This window comes from Bufo gargarizans, chromosome 6 (genome assembly GCF_014858855.1).
Source record: "Bufo gargarizans isolate SCDJY-AF-19 chromosome 6, ASM1485885v1, whole genome shotgun sequence".
Taxonomy (NCBI): Eukaryota; Metazoa; Chordata; class Amphibia; order Anura; family Bufonidae; genus Bufo; species Bufo gargarizans.
This window is the reverse complement of record NC_058085.1, coordinates 255,787,224-255,811,882: the sequence shown is the minus strand read 5'-3', so window position 1 is coordinate 255,811,882 and position 24,659 is coordinate 255,787,224. Positions and strand designations below refer to the sequence as shown.

Here is a 24,659-nt window from a genome sequence, read left to right as displayed (position 1 = left end):
ATGAGACCAAAGTAGAACCTTTTGGTCTAAACTTCACTTGTCGTGTTTGGAGGAAAAAGAAGGATGAGTTGCATCCCAAGAACACCATCCCTACTGTGAAGCATGGGGGTGGAACATCATACTTTGGGGGTGCTTTTTTGCGAAGGGGACAGGATGACTACACTGTATTAAGGAGAGGATGAATGGGGACATTTATTGTGAGATGTTGAGCAACAACCTCCTTCCCTCAGTCAGAGCATTAAAGATGGTTCGTGGCTGGGTCTTCTAACATGACAACGACCCGAAGCACACAGCTAGGATGACCAAGGAGTGACTCCGTAAGAAGCATATCAAGGTTCTGGAGTGGCCTAGCCAGTCTCCAGACCTAAATCCAATAGAACATCTTTGGAGGGAGCTGAAAGTCTGTGTTGTTCAGCGACAGCCCCGAAACCCTGACCGATCTAGAGGAGATCTCTGAGTGGGCCAAAATCCTTGTTGCAGTGTGTGCAAACCTGGTCAAGAACTACAGGAAACCTCTGTAATTGCAAACAAAGGCTTCTGTACCAAATATTAACACTGATTTTCTCAGGTGTTCAAATACTTATGTTCAGCAGTGCAAGACAAATACATTCTTTAAAAATCATACAATGTGATTCCCTTAATTTTTGTATTTCTTTATTCTGTCTCTCAGAGTGGGAATGCACCTACAATGTGAATTTCAGACCCCTCCATGATTTCTAAGTGGGAGAACTTGCAAAATCGCAGGGTGTTCAAATACTTCTGTTCCTCACTGTATTAATATTTCATAAGTGAGTTCCATCCTTGAAGTCTGCATTTTAAGGCCAGTATTCTCAATACTTTTTTCAGAGGTGCACATCCGCAAGCAGCACACTTACCTTGAGACCCCAGTGAAGTGTCGATTCTGCCCAGAGACCTTCCATGAGCGTTACAGCCTAAGGCAGCATCAGCAGAGTCACCGGAATGAGAAACAAGCTGGAAACAGACCTGGAATTCCAAATGGAAAGGTGGGCAAGAAGGTGAGGATTATTCCTCTATTCTATGTTGCTGCTATTTTTAGTGTTATTTTATCTGTTTTTTTTTAATCTGCGATGAACGTTATATTGTGGTTTTCTAACTTTGGTTTTCCACTAGGGTGAAGTTGCCATTATAGATGAGCAAGATGCAGAGACTGGGTCAAAAGAAAACCATTTAACATGGAATATCCTCCCCAGCAGCGAGGAGACACAGCTGTTTGTCCACCTTGATGGAAGCGGGCAGCCTGGCACTGAGCTGCATAGCATCCCCATGCAGGTGGAGGATGGCAGCATTGTGCAGGCATTAGTTGTGCACAGCACTGACCAGGTGGACACTGCAGAACTGCATGCTCAGGTGTATGAGCTGCAAGATCTGGGTGCCGTTCTGCAGCCGCTGATGGAGCAGCAGTCCTCTTCTGGGTCCATAGTCATTGCTGTGAACAGCACCATGGATCAGTCTATACTGAATGAACCCGAGCAGGTAAATAAGCGCTGAACATAGAACATGAAAAATGTCTTCACTGTAAGGCTTTGTAGAAATTTCTCTTTATAACGGAAGCCACAATGCTCTGCAAGATCCATCAAATGATGGACCCCATTGAGGTCTGTTGGGTTCTGAGGTGTCTTGTGAACATAGTCTAATCATGGGAAGAACATAGACCTTAGAAGCAATAGAGTGGCTTGCAATAATGTACAGCATATTACCTTCCTATACAACAGGGCTTGTCCGACAACATGGTGTACTGAGTAAGTGAAGGCACGTGTGATACATTGTGGCTAGGGATGAGCGAACTTGTGTTTTCAAGTTTGGCGTACAAGGTTCGGATTATCTAAGAATTCTGTTATGGATTCCGCTACCACGGACCATAACTTATGCTCAGTGATAGCAAAATTCATAATGGAATTCTTGGATAACCCGAACCTTGTACGCCAAACTTGAAAACACAAGTTCGCTCATCCTTAATTGTGGCTGTAATAATCTCTGTTATCGTTTGACTTTTTAAGGACGTGAACACAAATAGCAGTCTTCAGGAAGCGGAAGCTGTTCCTTCACCCCAGGCAAGCAAACGTAGGAGGCTTCAGCTGATTAACCCTGAAAATCAGATTGGTAAGGACAGAGTATGTGTATTAGGGCTGCACGATATGGGAATTTTGTGCGATTTGCGATTAGGGCCCTAAAAATTGCGATAATGATATGCGATGCGATATTTTAAGGGAATTGTGCTAGAGGTCTATTTGCTTGGATTTTCCCATATGAGCCGCTGACATAGTTATGGGGGATCTGTGGATGACGCTGGTTTGTGGGGCATCTGTGGATGGCGCTGTGTTGTGGGGCATCTGTGGATGGCGCTGTGTTGTGGGGCATCTGTGGATGGAGGCTTCAGCTGATTAACCCTGAAAATCAGATTGGTAAGGACAGAGTATGTGTATTAGGGCTGCACGATATGGGAATTTTGTGCGATTTGCGATTAGGGCCCTAAAAATTGCGATAATGATATGCGATGCGATATTTTAAGGGAATTGTGCTAGAGGTCTATTTGCTTGGATTTTCCCATATGAGCCGCTGACATAGTTATGGGGGATCTGTGGATGACGCAGGTTTGTGGGGCATTGTCACGAGGGTGTCAAGAGCCACGTCTGACTCCGTTATACCCGGGGTCAGGAAGTCGCAGCGGGTGGCTGCGCGCTCTATGTCTAAAGATCACGGTGTTTCTTAGTGTTTGTTTTCTGTGTTTGCCTTGCTATCCTTTTTGTCTCACTCAGGGATCCGTAGCTTCTCCTCCTCAGCTGTTTCTTGTCTGCCACTCCCAAACTCCTTATATTCTCCTCTCACACTTCTCTTGTTGCCAGTTATAGAGCTTCCTGCCTGGACATCTATGCTGACCCACTGGAGCTGAGAATCTGGTTGTTGTTCCAGAGTGCTACCCTCCGGATCCCTGTTGGGCTTTTGTTGTCTCCTGTTGTTGCCCACCTGGGATTATATGTTTAGTTTGTATTGTCTGTCCTCCCCTTGGTGTTTTCCTTTAGAGCTAGTGGTGCGGACTAGTGTTCCCACCGCCCTGTTCACTATCTAGGGCTCATCCTAGGGAAAGCCAGGGTTTTAGGCACGTGATCGGCGTACGGGTGAGGAACCCGTCTAGGGACGACAGGGCAGCCAGGCGCCAGCCGCAAGGTGAGTCAGGGGTCACCACCTTCCCTCTCACTAGGGCAGGGCCTCCCTCTTTTCCTCCCTCCGTGTCACGTATGTGACAGTTACGCCGATCGTGATAGGCATCTGTGGAGGGCGCTGTGTTGTGGGGCATCTGTGGAGGGCGCTGTGTTGTGGGGCATCTGTGGAGGGCGCTGTGTTGTGGGGCATCTGTGGAGGGCGCTGTGTTGTGGGGCATCTGTGGAGGGCGCTGTGTTGTGGGGCATCTGTGGAGGGCGCTGTGTTGTGGGGCATCTGTGGAGGGCGCTGTGTTGTGGGGCATCTGTGGAGGGCGCTGTGTAGGGCTGCAGTAAACGAATATTTTAGTAATCGAGTATTCTATCGATTTATATTTCTCGATTCATCGAGTAATCTAATAAGAAAAAGCTACTTAAAATAATGTACGTAATTAGGTATGTATAAAGTTATTGGTTTGAAGGGGTTAATAACTTTATACATGCCTAATGCCAAGGTGCTTCCATTAACCCCTCCAAACCAATAACTTTATACATGCCCATTGGGTTTGGAGGGGTTAATGGAAGCACCTTGGCATTAGGCATGTATAAAGTTATTGGTCTGAAGAGGTTAATGAAAGCACCTTGGAGGTGCCTTCATTAACCCCTCTCTAAACCAATAACTTTATACATGCCAAGGTGGTGCTTGCAGCCTCCATTAACCACTCTCTCTCCATCTGCCTCCCCCCCGCCTCTGATCTGCTTGCCCCCAGCCTCTGATCTGCTTGCCCCCAGCCTCTGATCTGCTTGCCCCCAGCCTCTGATCTGCTTGCCCCCAGCCTCTGATCTGCTTGCCCCCCTAGTGCCCCACTCTGATCTGCTTGCCCCCAGCCTCTGATCTGCTTGCCCCCAGCCTCTGATCTGCTTGCCCCCAGCCTCTGATCTGCTTGCCCCCAGCCTCTGATCTGCTTGCCCCCAGCCTCTGATCTGCTTGCCCCCAGCCTCTGATCTGCTTGCCCCCAGCCTCTGATCTGCTTGCCCCCAGCCTCTGATCTGCTTGCCCCCAGCCTCTGATCTGCTTGCCCCCAGCCTCTGATCTGCTTGCCCCCAGCCTCTGATCTGCTTGCCCCCAGCCTCTGATCTGCTTGCCCCCAGCCTCTGATCTGCTTGCCCCCAGCCTCTGATCTGCTTGCCCCCAGCCTCTGATCTGCCTTGCCCCCCAGCCTCTGATCTGCCTCTCCCCCAGCCTCTGATCTGCCTCTCCCCCCAGCCTCTGATCTGCCTCCCCCCCCAGCCTCTGATCTGCCTCCCCCCCCCAGCCTCTGATCTGCCTCCCCCCCCAGCCTCTGATCTGCCTCCCCCCCCAGCCTCTGATCTGCCTCCCCCCCCCAGCCTCTGATCTGCCTCCCCCCCCAGCCTCTGATCTGCCTCCCCCCCCAGCCTCTGATCTGCCTCCCCCCCCAGCCTCTGATCTGCCTCCCCCCCCAGCCTCTGATCTGCCTCCCCCCCCAGCCTCTGATCTGCCTCCCCCCCAGCCTCTGATCTGCCTCCCCCCCCAGCCTCTGATCTGCCTCCCCCCCAGCCTCTGATCTGCCTCCCCCCCCCAGCCTCTGATCTGCCTCCCCCCCCCCAGCCTCTGATCTGCCTCCCCCCCCAGCCTCTGATCTGCCTCCCCCCCCAGCCTCTGATCTGCCTCCCCCCCCAGCCTCTGATCTGCCTCCCCCCCAGCCTCTGATCTGCCTCCCCCCCCAGCCTCTGATCTGCCTCCCCCCCCAGCCTCTGATCTGCCTCCCCCCCCCCAGCCTCTGATCTGCCTCCCCCCCCAGCCTCTGATCTGCCTCCCCCCCCAGCCTCTGATCTGCCTCCCCCCCCCAGCCTCTGATCTGCCTCCCCCCCCAGCCTCTGATCTGCCTCCCCCCCAGCCTCTGATCTGCCTCCCCCCCCAGCCTCTGATCTGCCTCCCCCCCAGCCTGCTGCCTCCCCCCCCAGCCTCTGATCTGCCTCCCCCCCCAGCCTCTGATCTGCCTCCCCCCCCAGCCTCTGATCTGCCTCCCCCCCCCAGCCTCTGATCTGCCTCCCCCCCCAGCCTCTGATCTGCCTCCCCCCCCAGCCTCTGATCTGCCTCCCCCCCCTCCCCCAGCCTCTGATCTGCCTCCCCCAGCCTCTGATCTGCCCCCCCCCCCCCCATCATTGGTGGCAGTGTCAGTTCCGATCGGAGCCCCAGCAGTGTAATGCTGGGGCTCCGATCGGTTACAATGGCAGCCAGGAGTCACGCTACTGAAGCCCTGGCTGCCATGGTATGTTAGTGAGCAGAGAGCAGCGCATTATACTCACGTGCGCTGTGGCCGCCGGTCGCTCCTTCTTCTGTCTGTGCGGCGGATTGCTAATGCTTACAGCATTAGCAATGCGCCGCACAGACCTATGAGAAGGAGCGACCGCCGGCCACAGCGCACGTGAGTATAATGCGCTGCTCTCTGCTCACTAACATACCATGGCAGCCAGGGCTTCAGTAGCGTCCTGGCTGCCATGGTAACCGATCGGAGCCCCAGCATTACACTGCTGCGGCTCCGATCGGAACTGACACTGCCATCAATGATGGGGGGGGACCCTGAGGGATATGGCCGGCACATTCATTGGTGGCGCAGTGGCCACAGTCCCTCCCCTCCCCTCCCCTCCTCCTCCTCCTCAGTCCCTCCCCTCCTCCTCCTACTTGGTCTTCAGCGGCAGCCGCGCACAGTGGGGAGGGAGAGACTCCCTTCTCCTCCCTCAGCTGTGCCGGCCGCTCAGTCCTGCATCTCTGGCCTCTGGAGGACACGGAAGCGGTGAGTGAGACGCTTAATTTCACTCCCGCACCGTGATCACGTGATCTAAACGATTCCTCGATGCAGGGAAACTGCATCGATGAATTTTTTGACTCGATTTAATCGAGTTATTCGAATAATCGTTTCAGCCCTAGCGCTGTGTTGTGGGGGATCTGGGGAGGGCGCTGTGTTGTGGGGGATCTGTGGAGGGCGCTGTGTTGTGGGAGATCTGTGGAGGGCGCTGTGTGTGGGGGATCTGTGGAGGGCTGTGTGTGGGGGATCTGGGGAGGGCGCTGTGTTGTGGGGGATCGTGGAGGGCGCTGTGTTGTGGGGGATCTGGGGAGGGCGCTGTGTTGTGGGGGATCTGGGGAGGGCGCTGTGTTGTGAGGGATCTGGGGAGGGCGCTGTGTTGTGGGGGATCTGGGGAGGGCGCTGTGTTGTGGGGATGGGGGAGGGCGCTGTGTTGTGGGGGATCTGGGGAGGGCGCTGTGTTGTGGGGGATCTGGGGAGGGCGCTGTGTTGTGGGGGATATGGGGAGGGCGCTGTGTTGTGGGGGATCTGGGGAGGGCGCTGTGTTGTGGGGATATGGGGAGGGCGCTGTGTTGGGGGGGATCTGGGGAGGGCGCTGTGTTGTGGGGGATCTGGGGAGGGCGCTGTGTTGTGGGGATCTCTGTGGGAGGGCGCTGTGATTGTGGGGGATCTGGGAGGTCGCTGTGTTGTGGGGATCTGGGGAGGGCGCTGTGTTGTGAGGGATCTGGGGAGGGCGCTGTGTTGTGGGGGATCTGGGGAGGCGCTGTGTTGTGGGGATCTGGGGAGGGCGCTGTGTTGTGGGGGATTGGGGAGGGCGCTGTGTTGTGGGGGATCTGGGGAGGGCGCTGTGTGGGGGGATCTGGGGAGGGCGCTGTTTTGTTGGGGATCTGGGGAGGGCGCTGTGTTGTGGGGGATCTGGGGAGGGCGCTGTGTTGTGGGGGATCTGGTGGAGGGCGCTGTGTTGTGGGGGATCTGGGGAGGGCGCTGCTGTGTTGTGGGGGATCTGGGGAGGGCGCTGTGTTGTGGGGGATCTGGGGAGGGCGCTGTGTTGTGGGGGATCTGGGGAGGGCGCTGTGTTGTGGGGGATCTGGGGAGGGCGCTGTGTTGTGGGGGATTTGGGGAGGGCGCTGTGTTGTGGGGGATCTGGGGAGGGCGCTGTGTTGTGGGGGATGTGTGCTATGACACATAGGGCCATGAGGGGGGCCAGCATAAGACATATAGCATCTTATGCTGGTCCCCCTCATGGCCCTATGTGTCCCCTCATGTGTCCTAAACTGCGCACATAACTGGCTTTGCGTGTAAAGTATTTTACTAGTTTGTGAAACAATCTCTCTCCTATTGATAACAGGTCCGGCCTCTGTACTCACTGTCACTTTGAATGCACTGTAGCGAGCTGGCCGGCCGGCCCGTTCGCTGCAGTGCAGTGCATTTATCGTGACTGAGTACAGAGGCTGGACCTGTTATCAATAGGAGAGAGCTCGTTTCACACACTAGTAAAATAGTTTACACGCAAAGACAGTTATGTACACGGGCCCCTATATATGTAATCGCTGCATTTTCCGGTCGGCCCAATCGCCATATCGCATTTGCTGATTATCGCGATTCGATTATTTTTTCGATTTATCGTGCAGCCCTAATGTGTATTGATTAGCAATTTGTTATTGATCTAATACATGTTTAATTTTCCATATACAGTAGAATTCCTAAAAATCCAGCATCCTCGGGAGCAACAAGGTGCTTGATTATCACCAATTTCAGACTATTCTGGTTTATGCATATGTGTTTTGTAAGCCCAAGTATGAGGCCTACACAAATCTATGCCTGGCTATATGTTATTATTTTTTATTTTTTTCCATGCTGAAATATTTAGTATTCCTTTCTTTTGTTTTGCTGACTGGAGAATTTGATGAACTATGATTGCACCTGGATTTTCCACAAAAGTTGTGGATGCCACCCAGCTTTCTCAAGCTGCTGTTTCACTTTATTTGTGCTCTCAGAGGCAAGAAGCTTTGGCCTAGATTTTCTATTTCACAGGGTAGACCTCTAGATAAATGAGTCTTTAAAGGGGTTGTTAGCATTTATTATGTAGAGGAAGTTAATACAATCCACTTACTAATGTATTGTTATTAACCATATTGCATCCTTTGCTGGCTGGACTCAGTTTTCCATCACATTATACACTGCTCATTTCCATGGTCACAACCACCCTGCAATTCAGCAGCAGTGGCCGTGCTTGCACACTATAGAAAAAAAGCACTAGCCTGTGTGTGCTCCCACGGTCCCGACCACCAAAGAGGCTTTTTCACACTTGTATCATAGGGGGACACAGAAGACCATGGGTATAGCTGCTTCCACTAGGAGGTGACACTAAGCTGAAACATGTTAGCTCCTTGCCTCAGCTATACCCCTCCTGCAGACACTGAGCTAATCAGTTTTTTAGCTTGGTGTCTGTAGGAGGCCGACACCTTTTTTTCTCTGCACGTCTGCCGAAAATTCTAATTTGATGACTGGGCTACAGGTGGTCTTGAACTGGCTGTTTTCCCACACGAGAGGGGGGAGACTAGTGGGTTCCCAAGCCTGCTGCTTGTTCCCCGCCTCTGGAAGGCAAGGAGGAACAGCGGATCTACAAATCTCGATCGGGTCACCTTTGCCGCTCCTTGAAGAAGTTCACCCTGTTAACGATGTAGCTGCTGGAAGGTGACATGGCTGGAGTCAGGGTGGGCAGAAAGTAAACCATTAGATAGGTAAATATATTACCTTAACTTTTTGCTGGTCCCCTCTTCCTCCCAGGGAATACATGGGAATAGGTTTTTACAACCTCTTATCCCCTTACAACTTGCACCCCCTTCTACAGGTGGGGTAATTGCACTTACATCGGATACTGTACAGCCCATCGTATTACAGCCTCCCCCAGATGGAGTAATTGCACTACCACTGGATGCTGTTGGTGCCGTCACATTACTCCCTTCCTCAGGCGGAGTAATTGCACTACCACTGGATACTGTACAGCCCATCGTATTACACCCTCCCCCAGATGGAGTAATTGCACTTCCACCGGATACTGTACAGCCCATTGTATTACACCCTCCCCCAGATGGAGTAATTGCACTACCACTGGTTGCTGTTGGTGCCGTCACATTACTCCCTTCCTCAGGTGGAGTAATTTCACTACCATTGGATGCTGTAGATACTGTAACATTACCCGTGGGGTCTTTCTGCGCTGCTCCTTAACAAGCTGCCTATCGCCAGTCTTAACAGACTTATTTTTCTTCTCATCCCATATTGTCACAGTTGATGACCCTAGGGTGTTTTTTTCCTACGGCTCTGGTCCTCTCTCTCGCTGACCTTCCTGTTACATGCTCTGCTTGTCCCAGTTGGGATCTCCAGTGCACCCTTCTCCCGGGTTTCCGTGCGGGACCTTACGGCCAGGGCCGGATTAACATAGGGGCAGATGGAGCTGCAGCTCCAGGCCCCTGCATGGAAATAGGCCCAGCAGGCATCAGCCCGCAATTGCCCTCCTCCCCGAGCTGGCGGTGTGGCCCGGCCTTGGACCCTGTCCCTGCTGAAAACTTAAATTAGGGGGCGGTGTGCCGGCACAGGACAGCGATACAGATGGCTGAGCTGTGGCAGGGCAGGGGAGAGGTGTGTCCCTCCCCTGTGTCTCTGATAGGCTGCCGGCCTAGTGCCTGCAGCCTATTCGAGGCCGGCGCAGGCGGCGCAATGACGTCATCGCACCACCTGAGCCGTACAACGCGGGACACAGGCCAGAAGAGGCCTGCATCGCATCGCTGACATGGAGGTAAGTATAAGTGTGTTTTGTTTGTTTTTTAGATGTATTGCAATACTTTTAGGGAAAGTCTTTTACTGGCACATGATGGGTGCGCCTCTTTTTACTGGTGCATGGGGGGGGCCTCTTGTTACTGGCACATGATGGAGGGGGCCCTCCTGTTACTGGCACATGATAGGGGCATGGAGGGGCTCTTGTTACTGGTACATGATGGGGCATAGGGGGGCCTTCTTGTTACTGGCACATGATGTGGGGGTCCTCCTGTTACTGTCACATGATGGGGCATGGGGGGCCTCTTGTTACTGGCACATGATGGGGCGTAGTGGGGCTATTGTTACTGGCACATGATGGGGGGCCCTCTTGTTACTGGCACATGATGGGGCATGGGGGGCCTCTTGTTACTGGCAAATGATGGGGGGGGGGCTCTTGTTACTGGCACATGATGGGGGGCCTTTTATACTGGTAAATTATGGGGGACACTAAGAGGAAGGGGGGAGAGGAGCACTATGGGGGCATTTACTGGGGGCACTATATAGGGGTATTTTATACTACCATATTTTGGGGGCACTATGGGGACATTAGCTCAACTAGTGGCATTACAAGGGAGTATTTTTTGCACTGTCATATAATAAGGAAAATTATTTCTATTTGGGGGGGGGGGGGGGGGCATTATGGTGGGCTTTATTACTCCCCCATGGTATGACCACCTAGTAGCAGCACCAGCCTCTCCCTGCTCTGCGACCCCCGCTGCCCTTTCGCCAAAACCTTATTATGAAATCTTTCTCATTAGGATAAAACACATCAGCTTCACTGAGCCCCCGGCCAAAGTGTTGAAGTGGCGTCCGAGATCCCAAGCCAAGTAATTGTACGTTTTCATGTGAAATATGTTTGTTATATACATATAGCATACACTGTGCCATACAATATACAGTATACCTCAATACTGTGTAGTCTGTTCTATAAGCACCATTGTTTTGTGGCGGCGGACAGAAAATTATCTGGAAGTGCCCCTCACGAAACCAGGCTCTGGATCCGCCACTGCCTTGGCCTCGCTAAATTCGCCTGGCGGCCTCCCCACTAACCAATTGAAAGGACTGGGCCAACTGTCAGATGATGACAGGGCCAGCGCCGCAAGGAGTAATCTCCCAGGCCGGCCCTTTACAGAACTCACCAGGAGAGTGACAGGTCAGAATTCTCCCCTTGGTCCTGGGCCCTGCCGTAAAGTGGAAGACTGTCAGTTGCGTTTTCATTTTCTATAAAAAAAAGGCCCATTAAAATCTTCAGCACCAGGCCCATCATGCTCTTAATCCAGCCCTGCTTACAGCCAGCCTTAGGTTTATTATTGTCTTTTGTTCTCGCCCCATGGTACTGCTCTTGATCGTCCTATGGTCTTCTGTGTCCCCCAATGATACAAGTGAGAAAATTTTCTTTTTTTTGTGCTTAAACTGTAAAATCCTTTTCTCATTGAGATTGAGGGACACAGTTCCCACCCAGTAAATACATTGCTGGCTCTCCATGATGGGTCCCACCTTTCTTGGTTCGGACCCATCTCCAGCTCTCTTGGTTACTATTTTTTTTCTGTTGGCCTCTCCTAGCTGCACCTACTGCTTTCATACAAACTGATTAGCTCAGTGTCTGCAGGAGGGGTATAGCTGAGGAGGAGGTAACACTTTTCAGCTTAGTGTCACCTCTTAGTGGCTGCAGCTATACCCGTGGTCTAACTCTATACCCATGGTAAGCACAAAAAATCCTATTTTCCTATAGTGTGCAAGCACGACCATTACTGATGGATTGCAGGGTGGTCATAACAATGGACACAAGCAGTGTATAATGTGATAGAAGAATGAATCAAGCCAGCAAAAGAAGTTAAATGGATAATAACAATACATTAGTAAGTGGCTTGTAGTAACGTTCTTTACATGATAAATGCCATTTTCATGAGGGGACACAACCCCTTTAACACTTTAATAAGATTTGAGGTACCTGTATATGTACCCGTACCTGTTATATGTATTAAGGATTTGTATGGAGCAGGCTCGCGCATTGAGCGCGCTCTATATGCATCTGGTACCTGCCGGCAGTGACCACGGTCTGGTCATTTAATCCTTCAGATGCAGCTGTCATTAGGGACCGTAGCATCTTAGGGGGTTAGACAGAGGGAGAGTGCTCTGATTGGTTGCTATGACAGCCTGGGGCCTCATGAAGTCTCCTAGGCCTGTCATAACAAGCTGCCTAAAAAACCATGCTCGAAGCACAACCTGACAGGCAGCCTGTGAAAATCCCATATGCTGTAATAGTATTCTTTTGCTGTCTATGGGACATGTCCTGTTGTCCCGCAATACCCCTGCCTTAAAAATAAAAATGGTGATCAAAAAGTTGGATGTACCTCTAAATGTTTCCTATAAAAACTGCATCACACCCCGCAAAAATGAGCCCCCACACAGCACTGTAGACAGTAAATTTAGAAAGTTATGGCGATGCAAAATGGAAAAAAAAATTAAGGTTTTTATTTTTTTTAAGTGGTAAAACATAATAGTAACTAAATAAACTTTGAATATCCACAATCATACTAGCCTGCAGAATAAGGTCGTTTGTGTAGTTTTTAGCACATGGTGAATGCTGTAAAAACAAAACCCAAAAAACCACAAACAGAAAATTAAAAAGGTAAGAGTGAAACTGGATCGCACATCCTCAATACTATGCTTTTATCTAAAGACTGCTTCTCGGCATAATTAACATCTCTTCTCAGTGCAATTTACAGTATACCTACCCCTATGTTGCATACTGTACATGAGTGGGTGAGTTTGACACCTGTTCATGTGGTGCAGTGCTGTGTGGTGGCCATTGGTGCTGGTTTGGTGGGACCCAAGGCCAGGGTGGCTTTGCCAGACAGCGGGGGCGCTGTTTGACTGCTGGGTGCTGGTGCTGTGCTGCGGCGCCTGTGGTCGCGGCGCAGCACTTCGCCAAATTTAGGGTAGGATCCCATTCAAGGAGGCAACCTTGTCGTGGTGAGTGGGCCTATGCTTTTTGATCAAATTGTATACTAATACCTCATGTACAGCATGCAACATAGGGGTAGGTATATGATAAATTGCGCTGAGAAGTGATGTTTATTATGCTGAGTAATAGTTATTAGATAAAAGCATAGTATTTAGGATGTGCGATCAAGTTTCACTCTTATAGTTTACAAGAAAATTAAAAAAGTTATAGTTTTTTGGAAGGCGGGACGGGATTAAAGGGAATCTGTCATCAGGAACATTGCGTTTAAACCAGGCACAATCATTTGTTAGGTCTGGCTCGGCATAATCTAATAATGCCTTCCTTTTCCTGATCTGATGCTGCATTCCCAACAAATAATTCTTTTGATATGCTAAGATGCTGTTAAGTTCACTGATGGCAGGCCCAAGCCACTTGGTGCACCCTAGCTTCACCGTTATCCTCTGCTGGCTGCTTTATTGACAGGGCCAGGCTACTGCATTGTCCTGGCACCTGTATCCCATGGGAAAAGAGCTCTACAGCACAAGCACCAAGGTTCTAACAGATGGAGCATGCACAAGAATTGGTGATTTTGGGTGCAGTAGTTTTGATTTGCATTAAATCCCCATTTCATTCTACTTAGGCTGCCTAAGCACACAGTAGTATTGTACCATGCAGGAAAAACTGTTTTATCTCAAATTATTTTTCAATGCAGTTTTTAGGCACGCACCTTCTTATAGGTAAAACTATAACCATGTGCTTCAGTTGTACATACAGTATAGCCCTGTGATGGCTAACCTCCGGCACTCCAGCTGTGTTAAAACTACGACTCCCAAGATGCATACTTGGAGTGCTGATCGCTGGTATAGCCAATAACGGCATTACAAACCTAAGCAATTCTACATTGTCGCTGCATATGTAGGAGCCCTCAAAGCAGGCATCCTCAAACTGCAGCCCTCCAGCTGTTGCAAAACTACAACTCCCAGCATGCCTGAACAGCTTACAGGTATCAGCCTACAGCAGGGCATTGTGGGAGTTGTAGTTTTACAACAGCTGGAGGGCCGCAGTTTGAGGATGCCTGCCTTAAAGAATGATATTAACTAATTATATTTATTTCTGGCAGAGGTGAAACTTCACAAGTGTAAAGAGTGTAACAAGTCATTTTCCACCGGCCTGGATCTTGTGAAGCATAAAAAGTCCCATAAACCAGAAAATCTGTTTAAATGCCCGTTCTGTGAACATGAGACCACAGAGGTGAGTAATGATGATATTCAGTAATGTCCACTGATAAAAGAACCTGCATTACTGATGCCTGATTAATGGATAGTTATTTTGTACAAAAAGGTAAGGGCTCTTTCACACTTGCGTTGTCCGGATCCGGCGTGTACTCCACTTGCCGGAATTACACGCCGGATCCGGAAAAACGCAAGTGTACTGAAAGCATTTGAAGACTGATCCGTCTTCAAAATGCTTTCAGTGTTACTATGGCACCCAGGACGCTATTAAAGTCCTGGTTGCCATAGTAGTAGTGGGGAGCGGGCGAGCAGTATACTTACAGTCCGTGCGGCTCCCGGGGCGCTCCAGAATGACGTCAGAGCGCCCCATGCGCATGGATGACGTGCCATGCGATCACGTCATCCATGTGCGTGGGGCGCCCTGACGTCACTCTGGAGCACCCCGGAAGCCGCACGGACGGTAAGTATGCTGCTCCCCGCTCCCCACTACACTTTACCGTGGCTGCCAGTACTTTAGCGTCCCGGCAGCCATGGTAACCATTGAGAAAAAGCTAAACGTCGCATCCGGCAATGCGCCGAAACGACGTTTAGCTTAAGGCCGGATCCGGATCAATGCCTTTCAATGGGCATTAATTCCGGATCCGGCCTTGCGGCAAGTGTTCCGGATTTTTGGCCGGAGCAAAAAGCGCAGCATGCTGCGCTATTTGCTGCCGCCAAAAAACGTTCCGTTCCGGAACGGAAGACATCCTGATGCATCCTGAAGGACGGACTGTCCATTCAGAATGCATTAGGATAATCCTGATCAGTATTCTTCCGGCATAGAGCCCCGACGACGGAACTCTATGCCGGAAGACAATAACGCAGATGTGAAAGAGCCCTAATTTGATTATTTCTGACTGATAACACAATGTTTGGAGAGATTACTAGACTCCCGCAATAACAATTCAGGCTTTCTTATTTCTATTTATTAGTAATGCTTTGTTATTGCAACATCATTATATTATAGATGTGATGTATTATTGCCCCTCTTTCTCACTGTTGGTAACACATGGGCAAGGTGTTGTGTAATTTCAACCTCAACCAGCCTGGTGGACAGTTCTCCTCTTGCCCTCCTGTACCTTGGGGTGTGCTGCTGTCCTTGTGACTCCTGTGCCCTATGACTATTCCACATAGAAAATCTGCAGCTGTATATATACAAGGATAAGTACCATCGTACTATAGAAAAGTATGTACCAGGACAGGCGGCTGTGCTCACACTACACTAAATTGTGCCATTGATCTATGGACATATTGCATTGTGCTAGTTTACAGACTGGTGCATTGTAAGTGCTTTGCAGCGTGACAGGTAGCTGATTGTGCTGTTGTGTGCTCTTCTGTCAACCCAAGGACATGCAAGAGATAGAATAATAATTTGTGATGTGATTGTTCTCGTCTTCAGGCTGAAGAATTGATCCTTCATATTCAAATTCATAGTGAAGACCGACCCTTCCATTGTGATCAGTGCAACTATGCCACCACAGATGCCTTCAAGCTGACGAGACACAAGAGGACGCACACAGGTTAGTAAAATGTAGGAACATGGAAGACCCCTTCATCTTATCAACATGCCCCAAACAATTCTCAAAACCATAGGGTACATTAATGGTGACACTTGTGAAGACTGAGTTTTTTATATTACTTTCTAAACATCCTTTATGCTTCATGCACTGTAATCCAATTCTAGCTTCTATGATATCAGAAGGGGGGTGAGGATCCCTCCTCCCCATATTTCATCAAGGTGTTCCTTTCTCAAGTGAAGACTTCTGCCTCCCTTAGGTGAACGGCCTTTCTCGTGCTCCGTGTGTCAGATTACGTTTACCCAGAAGTCAACTATGGAAATGCATGTTCTGAGGAAACACACAAAAGAGCTGCCCAAGCTTCACTGTCCCCTATGTGAAACGGTCCTGACTGGGAAGGTTGGCCTAAGTGAGTATCCTCATCCGTTACCAGGAACTTTAGTTATAAAAGTATACAGGTAATTTGTTTTCCGTTTCTGAGTTAACACACATGATGCCCTTGGGAATAACTTCTGCAGAAGAAATTTGGCCAAAAAAAAAGTGTTAGCTCATTGTACTAGCTATACCCCTATTGCAGACACTGAGTTAAACAAGTTTGCACAGGGTCTGTGTTTTAAGGCAGAGGGGGGTACATCTGCCCTTTTAATTTTTATTTTTCCCTACCTTTTAAGTTGGGAATACAGGGTTGATGAGGTCTTCCGATTTACCCCACTGTGAGACAGAACTGCCTCCAGAAAAAAGGAGTCGTATAGAAGCCCCTACTCCCCTGTGACGTGCCAGTTATTGGAACACCCACCACTTCAATAAAATAACTGTGGGTGTTCCCTTCCTGCCCAAGTGGACATGCATCCAGGGTGTGACCCTGCTGGATTACTATCATATGGAAAGTTTGCTAGAACAGGATTGTCACCAGCACACTCCCTCCCCAGGCAATCTGGCATGTCTTCAACCAGGATCATTTTAAATTGGGCACTCCTAATCTTTTATTTATACTTTGGGTTCAATTAAAAAAACAAAAGACAATCTCCTCCAGCCTCCGTTTTTAACACTTTCACTGCATTCATGTTGTCCGTGATAACCCTTCTTCACTCTTGGAGTGATGTAGCCAGCACCCTAATTGGACAATAATCAACTGGATAATCAACCTCCTCAAGTCTTATCTCTCCACTTCTTTGTGCTTAAAACCTTTCTGGGCATATGTTTCTATGAATTCAGGCCCAAGATCTCCCATTGTGAAAGTTCTTGTCCTTCAGCAAAGTGTCCAGTCTCTTCAGGGTCTATTCTCAGTTGATCAAGGATTGTGAGTGTTGGGACCGATGGTCTGTTTCCATACTAGTTTCACACTTGCCCCCTTCAACAAGCTATTGTAAGTCATTGAAAGAAATCCACACACTCGTTGGTGCGCACAATTCTCCCTTCGTTCTCAGTGCGTCACTTCTCTCTCTGAAACTGACCTTGGTAGCCCCTTTCTACCATTCCACTGGCTGGTCCTGATAACTGGCTCCAGTCTCCTCATTATAACCTGACTGTTTAGGATTTGCTCTCCCCTCAGGAGTTCTTTCTCCTGATCAATGTCCTGCAACTTTGGCCCATCCATATGTCCCTACAACATTGGACCTAGATCCTAGGCAAGCCAGTTTGTCAAGGTTTAGACAGACGATGCAAAGGCAGTCACCTACCTAAACCATCTAGAAGGGATCTGCAGCTCCACGGCCATGTGAGAGACACCCAGCATCCTGATAGTCTCAGGAGTGAACAATTTGATTGTCAATTTTCTTTGCCAAGAACAGATCGATCCAAGTATTTAGAAAGATCTGCTCTAGGTAGGGTCTTCTGAATGTGGACCTTGTGTCATCCACACCTAACATACACATTTGTATCCCAGACTCAACATCCTCAAGCACTGGTCATCTTGTAGGGCCAGGTCATGTTGCTGTACATCTTCCCTCTCATGTTCTTTTCCTGTATCCTCAAGAAATTCAACACATAAGGCGTCCCACTGATTCTTAACACTACCGATTGGTCCTGTAGAGCCTGGTACACAGTCTACACTCCAATACTGACTGACGTTTCCTCCTGTGGAAAATCTTTTCTGTTAGGGTCTACTCTGTTTAATGACGTTTCTGTTGAAGCATACTGAGAGCATGGTCATTCAAACCATGCTTAAGGGTCCATTCACACGTCCTGTTTTTTTTCATCCTGAAAAACGGTCCGTTTTTTGCGGATCCGTTGTTCCTGAAAATGTTTCCGTATGTCATCCGTTTTTTGCGGATCCGCAAAAAAACGGAAACATGTATACATTTCAATAATCAAATAAAGTTGTTTGGATTTCTTTGAAAAAAAATTGAAAAAAAAAAATAAAAAAATTTGTTATGTGTTTCCAGGAACGGAATCCGCAAAAAACGGATGACATACGGAATGACATCCGAATGTCATCCGTTTTTTGCGGATCCATTGACTTTGTATTGTACCAGGATCCGATTTTTCAGGACAAGAATAGGACATGTTTTATATTTAAACGGACATGCGGAACAGAACAACGGAAACTGACAGCACACATTGTGCTGTCCGATTTTTTTCCAGGACCCATTGAAAATGAATGGGTCCAGATCTGGTCCTGATCTGTTCCTGAAAAAACGGAACAGATCAGGAAAGAAAAAATGGACGTGTGAATGGACCCTAAGGCTATAAAACCTTCTTTCTGTCTGATCTACCACAAGACTACCTTGTGGTAAAAATCCTTTTCCATAGCATCATCACGACGGCATACAAGGAGATTGACCCCTGACCTCTGTAGGGGCAGGAACAGAGAAAGGTTAAATACCCTCCTCCCACCACCAACACCAGTGTTTCCTGTCCCTACAGAGGACAGGGCAGAGAAAGGTCTCCCTGTATGCAGGGAGATGAAGCTAGGAATTCAGCGTGGATACCTTAAGAAATCGCCGGCATCCTGCATGGCGTCCCCCTGCCCTCCCGCGGTCCAGTACTAACGCTGGGCAGGGGTGTGGGGCTCTACCTCGTCCCGATTTTCGGGGCCTGTTCCCCGGCGCAGTCTCCCCTCCGGCATCAGCGGCAGCTGGGTGCGCGCCGGCGCATTGGGCGCATATGTATGACGTCACGCCCGGCGACCCGGAAGTGACGTCAGTGGCGGCAGCATGGAGCCTAATTTAAAAACCGAGGCCTGCTCCGGACAAACGCTCCCAGGATCGGTCCCCCACTGTGCGGTACCCTTACCTTTTGGGAAGAAGCGACCATGTCGGTACCGGAGCGGTCCCCCAGAGCGGAGCCGCCGCCAGCACTGCTAACTGTGAGTCCCCTTCGGGGGTATTTATGAATGGGTCAGGGAGTCTGTTGATCCCCCTCTCCCACGATGATATAGGGGGGGGGAGAGGAGGAGGGGGCTCTTGCTCCACGCTCAGTGCAGCTACGGCAGGGCGCAGGCCCCTACATCCACCCGCCCCCCCCCCCCCCCACCCTCCTCTTGGTGGGTCATATTCCTTATACTTGCCGTTTCATCTCTTTTAGGCAAAAGAAACCCCGAAAAAGATGGGGAAGTCACTCAAATGTGTCTCCTGCTCTAGTAGACTCCCTGACGGCTACCCCAAAAAATTGTGCAAACCTTGTATCTCAAATATCGTACGGGATGAGGCACCCTCCCTAAAAGAGGAATTAAAAACTATGATTCAGGAGGAGATCCGTTCATCCCTGGCCCACCTGTCCGCTAATCCCCCCGATTTGCCGCAACCAAAGAAAAAGCGGGCTAGATCCCCATCCCCCTCTGATATAGAAGTCGTTGCGGAGGAAAGTGCCCACTCTGTTAAGTCTTGGGAGGAGGGGGAGAGAGTCTCTGACTCAGACGACGATGGACGTAGATATTATTTTTCTACGGAAGAAATATCCGACCTTCTGAAGGCCGTAAGGTCGACCATGGGTGTGGAGGAGGTACAACGTACCCATTCGGTACAAGAGGAGATGTTTGGGGGCCTGAGGGTTAAGAAGACCCGTGTGTTTCCCATCAATGAAAACATTAGGGATATGATCCTTGATGAGTGGACAGACCCAGAAAAACGACTGGGAGTCCCGGCAACGTTCAAAAATAGGTTACTATTTGATCCGGAGGAATCTAAAATTTTTAATGAAATTCCCAAGATTGATGTGCAGGTGGCCAAAGTGAACAAAAAGACGTCCCTTCCATTCGAGGATGCCTCCCAACTCAAAGATTCGATGGACCGTAAGGCGGACAGTCTCCTCAGGAAATCCTGGGAGGCGTCCATGTTTAACGTTAAAACCAATATTGCGGCTACTTCAGTCGCCCGGTCCATGTATCTTTGGTTGGGAGAATTGGAAACTCATATTAAAGACAGAGCGTCTAGGGAGCAGATTCTGGAGTCTCTTCCCCTTTTAAAATCGGCCACGGCTTTCCTGGCGGATGCCTCTGCCGAATCAGTTCGGTTTTCCGCCAGAGATGCAGCACTCTCCAATGCAGCTAGGAGAGCCCTCTGGATGAAGTGTTGGTCGGGCGATAAGACATCTAAGCTAAAGCTATGCTCCATCCCCTTTTCCGGAGAATACGTGTTTGGCCCGGTGCTAGATAAGATCCTAGAGAAGGCCGCGGATAAGAAGAAAGGGTTTCCGGAAGATCGCCCTTCCAAACGCCGGTATCCTTTTCGCCCCCCCTCGGGTCAAGAAAAGAGCTACAGGGGAAAAGGGAAATCGGGGCGTTGGAGTTACCCAAAAGGAGGAAGAGGAAGAGGTCAGTCCTTCTCCCAGCAAAAACCTTCAGATAAGCAATGACGGCCGAGTGGGGGGAAGACTCTCAAGATTCCTGGGGTCATGGGAATCCATCTCCCAGAACCCCTGGATTTCCAAGGTAGTCGGTACAGGCTATCAGATAGAGTGGTCTTCAAGACCCCCAAACAAATTTTCTCTGACACGGTTCCAAATGAACCTTTGGCAAGGAGTCCAGAAACTTCTTCAGATGAACGTAATCTCTCTGGTCCCACCTCTAGAAAGAGGCAAGGGTTTTTATTCAACTTTATTTTTAATCAGGAAAAAAGAAGGTACCTTTCGGACGATCATAAACCTGAAACCTCTAAACAAATTCATCCGTTATCAGAAATTCAGGATGGAGACCCTAACATCTACAATCCCTCTGTTAAGTAAAGACGTCTTCATGTGCACTATAGACCTGCGAGACGCTTATTACCATATTCCCATTCACGCCAGCTCCCAGTGTTTTCTCCGGTTTGCAATCCGGGATATATCAGGAAACGTCCATCACTACCAGTTCAGAGCCCTTCCCTTCGGGATTTCGTCTGCCCCAAGAATATTTACCAAAGTGGTGGTAGAGATGGTTGCCTTCGCCCGAAGACAGGGACTCATGATAATCCCCTATTTGGACGATTTCCTTCTGGTCAGCGAAAGTCGCAGACAAATCAATTCAAATCTGAAGGTCTTTCTCTCCATCCTAGACGACCTGGGGTGGATCGTAAACGAGGAAAAGTCCGTCCCCACCCCCTCAAGGGAGGTTCGTTTCTTAGGGATGATCCTGGACTCCCGAAAGCAAGCAGTGTTCCTACCTCAGGACAAAATATCAATTCTCCGACAAAAGGTCAGGTCCTTTCAAAAGAGAAGATCTTGCTCTATCAGAGAGGCGATGAGCATGCTGGGTCTGCTGACATCTTGTATTCCGGCAGTCCCCTGGTGTCAAATACACTTCAGACCCCTTCAGTCCTGGATACTGAGTGTCTGGAACAGGTGCCAATCCTCTCTAGATCGCCAAGTAAGTCCTCCATCTCGGATTCTGCAGTCCCTGAATTGGTGGAAAAACCACGAGAACCTATCTCGGGGAAATCCCTGGCAGAAGACTCCCCAGTTGCAGGTAATAACAGACGCAAGTCTGTCCGGCTGGGGCGCAAAGGTCGGGGACCGTATATTTCAGGGCACTTGGCCAGATTCGATCAGATCCCAATCATCGAATTTCAGGGAGCTGAGAGCAGTCTGGGAAGCATTGAGGGCGGCAGAGGAAATGTTGTGTCAACATCATATAAAGGTACTATCGGACAACACTACAGCCATTGCCTACCTCTCCCATCAAGGGGGAACCCGGTCCGTAACCCTTCAGGCACTGGCAACAAAGATCTTTGCTTGGGCAGAACAGAAGGTGGCCTCTGTGTCGGCAGTTCACCTGAAGGGGATACTAAATCAAGAAGCAGATTTTCTCAGCCGCCACAGGATCGATCACACAGAGTGGTCTCTAAGTCCAGAAGTCTTCAGGTTAGTGGTAAGGAAATGGGGGTTGCCCGACGTAGATCTGTTCGCCACCAGGGCCAACTCAAAAGTGGAAACATTCTGTTCCCTAAACCCCAGGGACAGGCCTCATACATTAGACGCCTTCGCCGTCCATTGGCATTGGAACCTATGCTATGCCTTCCCTCCACTTCCTCTAATCCCGAAGGTGGTGCAGAAAGTTCTCCAGGACAAGGTCACGGTGATTGTGATCGCTCCCCTGTGGCCAAAGAGAAGTTGGTTCTCATCTCTCCAGAGACTTTCTCTACAGGATCCATGGCCCCTTCCGGTACGGGAGGACCTACTCCAGCAGGGCCCAGTTCTACACCCAAACCCGCAGTTTCTGAAATTAGCAGCTTGGATCCTGAGTTCCAAACCCTGAAACTTCAGGGACTATCAAACGAAGTTATTGCTACTCTGAAAGCTTCCAGGAAGAAGGTAACGTCAGCGATTTACCTTAAGATCTGGAGACGTTTTTGTTCTTGGAGTGGGGATGAATCGCCACATTTACATAAGCCTAACATCCAAAGAATACTGGACTTCCTACAGCGAGGTCTAGATCTGGGACTTAGGCCCTCTACCTTGAAGGTCCAGATCTCAGCCCTGGCTTGTTTTTTTGACCAAGATATAGCCGGTCATCGTTGGATCAAAAGATTCATCAAGGCAGCGACGAGGCTCCGCCCAACGATCACCGCTCGTGTCCCTTCCTGGGATCTGAACATCGTTCTTACAGGCCTTACCTTACCGCCCTTTGAACCCATGTCTGACTGTCCTATAAAGTTATGGTCCTTGAAAACGGCCTTCTTAATTGCGATAACTTCGGCCCGCAGAGTAGGAGAATTGCAAGCCCTATCGATCAGGGAACCCTACCTCCGTATTCTAGATGATAGATTAATTCTCCGTCTGGATCCGGGGTTTCTCCCCAAAGTGGTATCAAATTTTCATCGGAGCCAGGAAGTTACCCTACCTTCCTTTTGTCAACACCCTGCTAATGACAAAGAAGCCACATTTCACTCTCTGGATGTTAGACGGGCAGTCTTAAACTATATCTCTGTGACGAAAAAGTTTAGGAAGTCGGACAGCCTACTAGTTCTCTTCGGAGGAAGACTTAAGGGCCAGAAAGCCTCCCGGTCATCTATAGCCAGATGGCTCAAAGAAACTATTAGTCTTTGTTATCAACTACAAAATCTTACATGTCCAGTCCACATTAGGGCCCATTCCACCCGGGCCATGTCCTCCTCTCAGGCTGAGAGAGCTGGGGCTTCTCTGGAGGAAATCTGTCGTGCTGCCACTTGGTCCAGCATTCATACTTTTATAAAGCACTATCGCCTGGATCTTTCCAGATCGTCTGATCTGTCCTTTGGGCGGAAAGTCCTCCAGGCTGTAGCCCCCCCTTAACTGATATATTTTTTATATCTCCTTGTATGCCGTCGTGATGATGCTATGGAAAAACCGGAATTAGACTTACCGGTAATTCTATTTCCATGAGATCATCACGACGGCACGTTATTCCCTCCCTTGATTCAATTATTTGACCTACCCAGGTCTCTAGAAGGTATGGAGTAATACCTTTTTTCTTGTTTTTTACTGTTCTCCACCACCGGGTTGCTCTGTGTGATTTTGGAAACACTGGTGTTGGTGGTGGGAGGAGGGTATTTAACCTTTCTCTGTTCCTGCCCCTACAGAGGTCAGGGGTCAATCTCCTTGTATGCCGTCGTGATGATCTCATGGAAATAGAATTACCGGTAAGTCTAATTCCGGTTTTTTTCTTCTGATGTGAAGAGTGACAGCTCTTGCCAATTACATTTTCCCTTTCTCTCCTGCTTTGTTTTTGTTCAGGAAGGCTTGGATACAAGCCTAGGTCTTGCATCACTCAAAATTTAGGTATCAGTCCTCTCTGTTCTTTCAGTACCCTTGGCATCTAAATTGGCTGTCCATTCTTTTCTGCATGAAGTGGCGTACGCTGGGTCCCCCTCATGGGAGCCCATTGCACAGCTCCTCTTCTCTGCGATGAGTGACATGCATAGCATCCAACCATGAGACCACTACAACTGTTATGCAGAGGGGAGGGGCTTGGAAGCAGCTCAATACAGAGATCATTTTATAGTGATGCTCCGCCTCCTGGACACTTGCAGGAGCAGAATCTGGTAGAAGAAGCTCCACAAAAGGTATATTAGTACAGCTGTCCCCAGCCCCTACTTAGTCTTCTACCGTTTAGCATGGTCAAAACTACAGACAGACCCTCTTTAATCTAGTCCTTGATGCTGCCCATGCAGTCTTCTGCATTTGAGGCCCTGGACAGCATTTCCCTCTGCTACCTTGCTTGGAAGTAAGCCTTTTTGTGGCTATTATCTCCATTAGTAGTATCTCTGACTAGTGTCTTCACTGCGATACTCATTGCATGACCAAAGATCTCACTTTCACTATGCAACATTGAAGCATAGTTAAAGTGAATGGAGTCACATTGCAACTCATTGGTTGTTGCAACCACAAAAATATAGTCGGGTTGGATTTCTTGCGACTGTACGACCACGATTGCAGCAACCCGTGAGTGGCAACATGATTCCAGTCACTTTCACTATGCTGTGATATAGGTTAGTAGTGTAATCTTAGGTTGCCTGACGAGTGCCACTGCTATGATTGCTGTATGGCCCTAGCCTAAATCAGTGATTCACCAAGACAAGGTGGTTTTCACTGTCGCCTTCTTTGCTCCCAAAGTGGTATCTGCATTTCAGATTAATGGTTATATTGTCCTCCCTTCTTTTTGCCCAAACTTTCACATTTTAGGGAACGATCGCTCCACATTTTGAATGTAGTTCGTACATTGCGGA

The 24,659-nt window shown here is 49.3% G+C and overlaps 1 protein-coding gene across 1 annotated transcript in view; it reads left to right on the top strand.

Moving 5' to 3' along the window:
• The window catches only part of LOC122941081 (oocyte zinc finger protein XlCOF28-like), a 45,035-nt gene that overhangs the window by 14,091 nt on the left and 6,285 nt on the right, over positions 1-24,659 (top strand). Inside the window, exons 8-13 of the mRNA XM_044298073.1 lie at positions 847-1,016; positions 1,132-1,494; positions 2,019-2,121; positions 13,873-14,003; positions 15,423-15,543; positions 15,800-15,949. Coding sequence (XP_044154008.1) covers positions 847-1,016; positions 1,132-1,494; positions 2,019-2,121; positions 13,873-14,003; positions 15,423-15,543; positions 15,800-15,949 — 1,038 coding nt within the window. The remainder of the gene's footprint in view (positions 1-846; positions 1,017-1,131; positions 1,495-2,018; positions 2,122-13,872; positions 14,004-15,422; positions 15,544-15,799; positions 15,950-24,659) is intronic.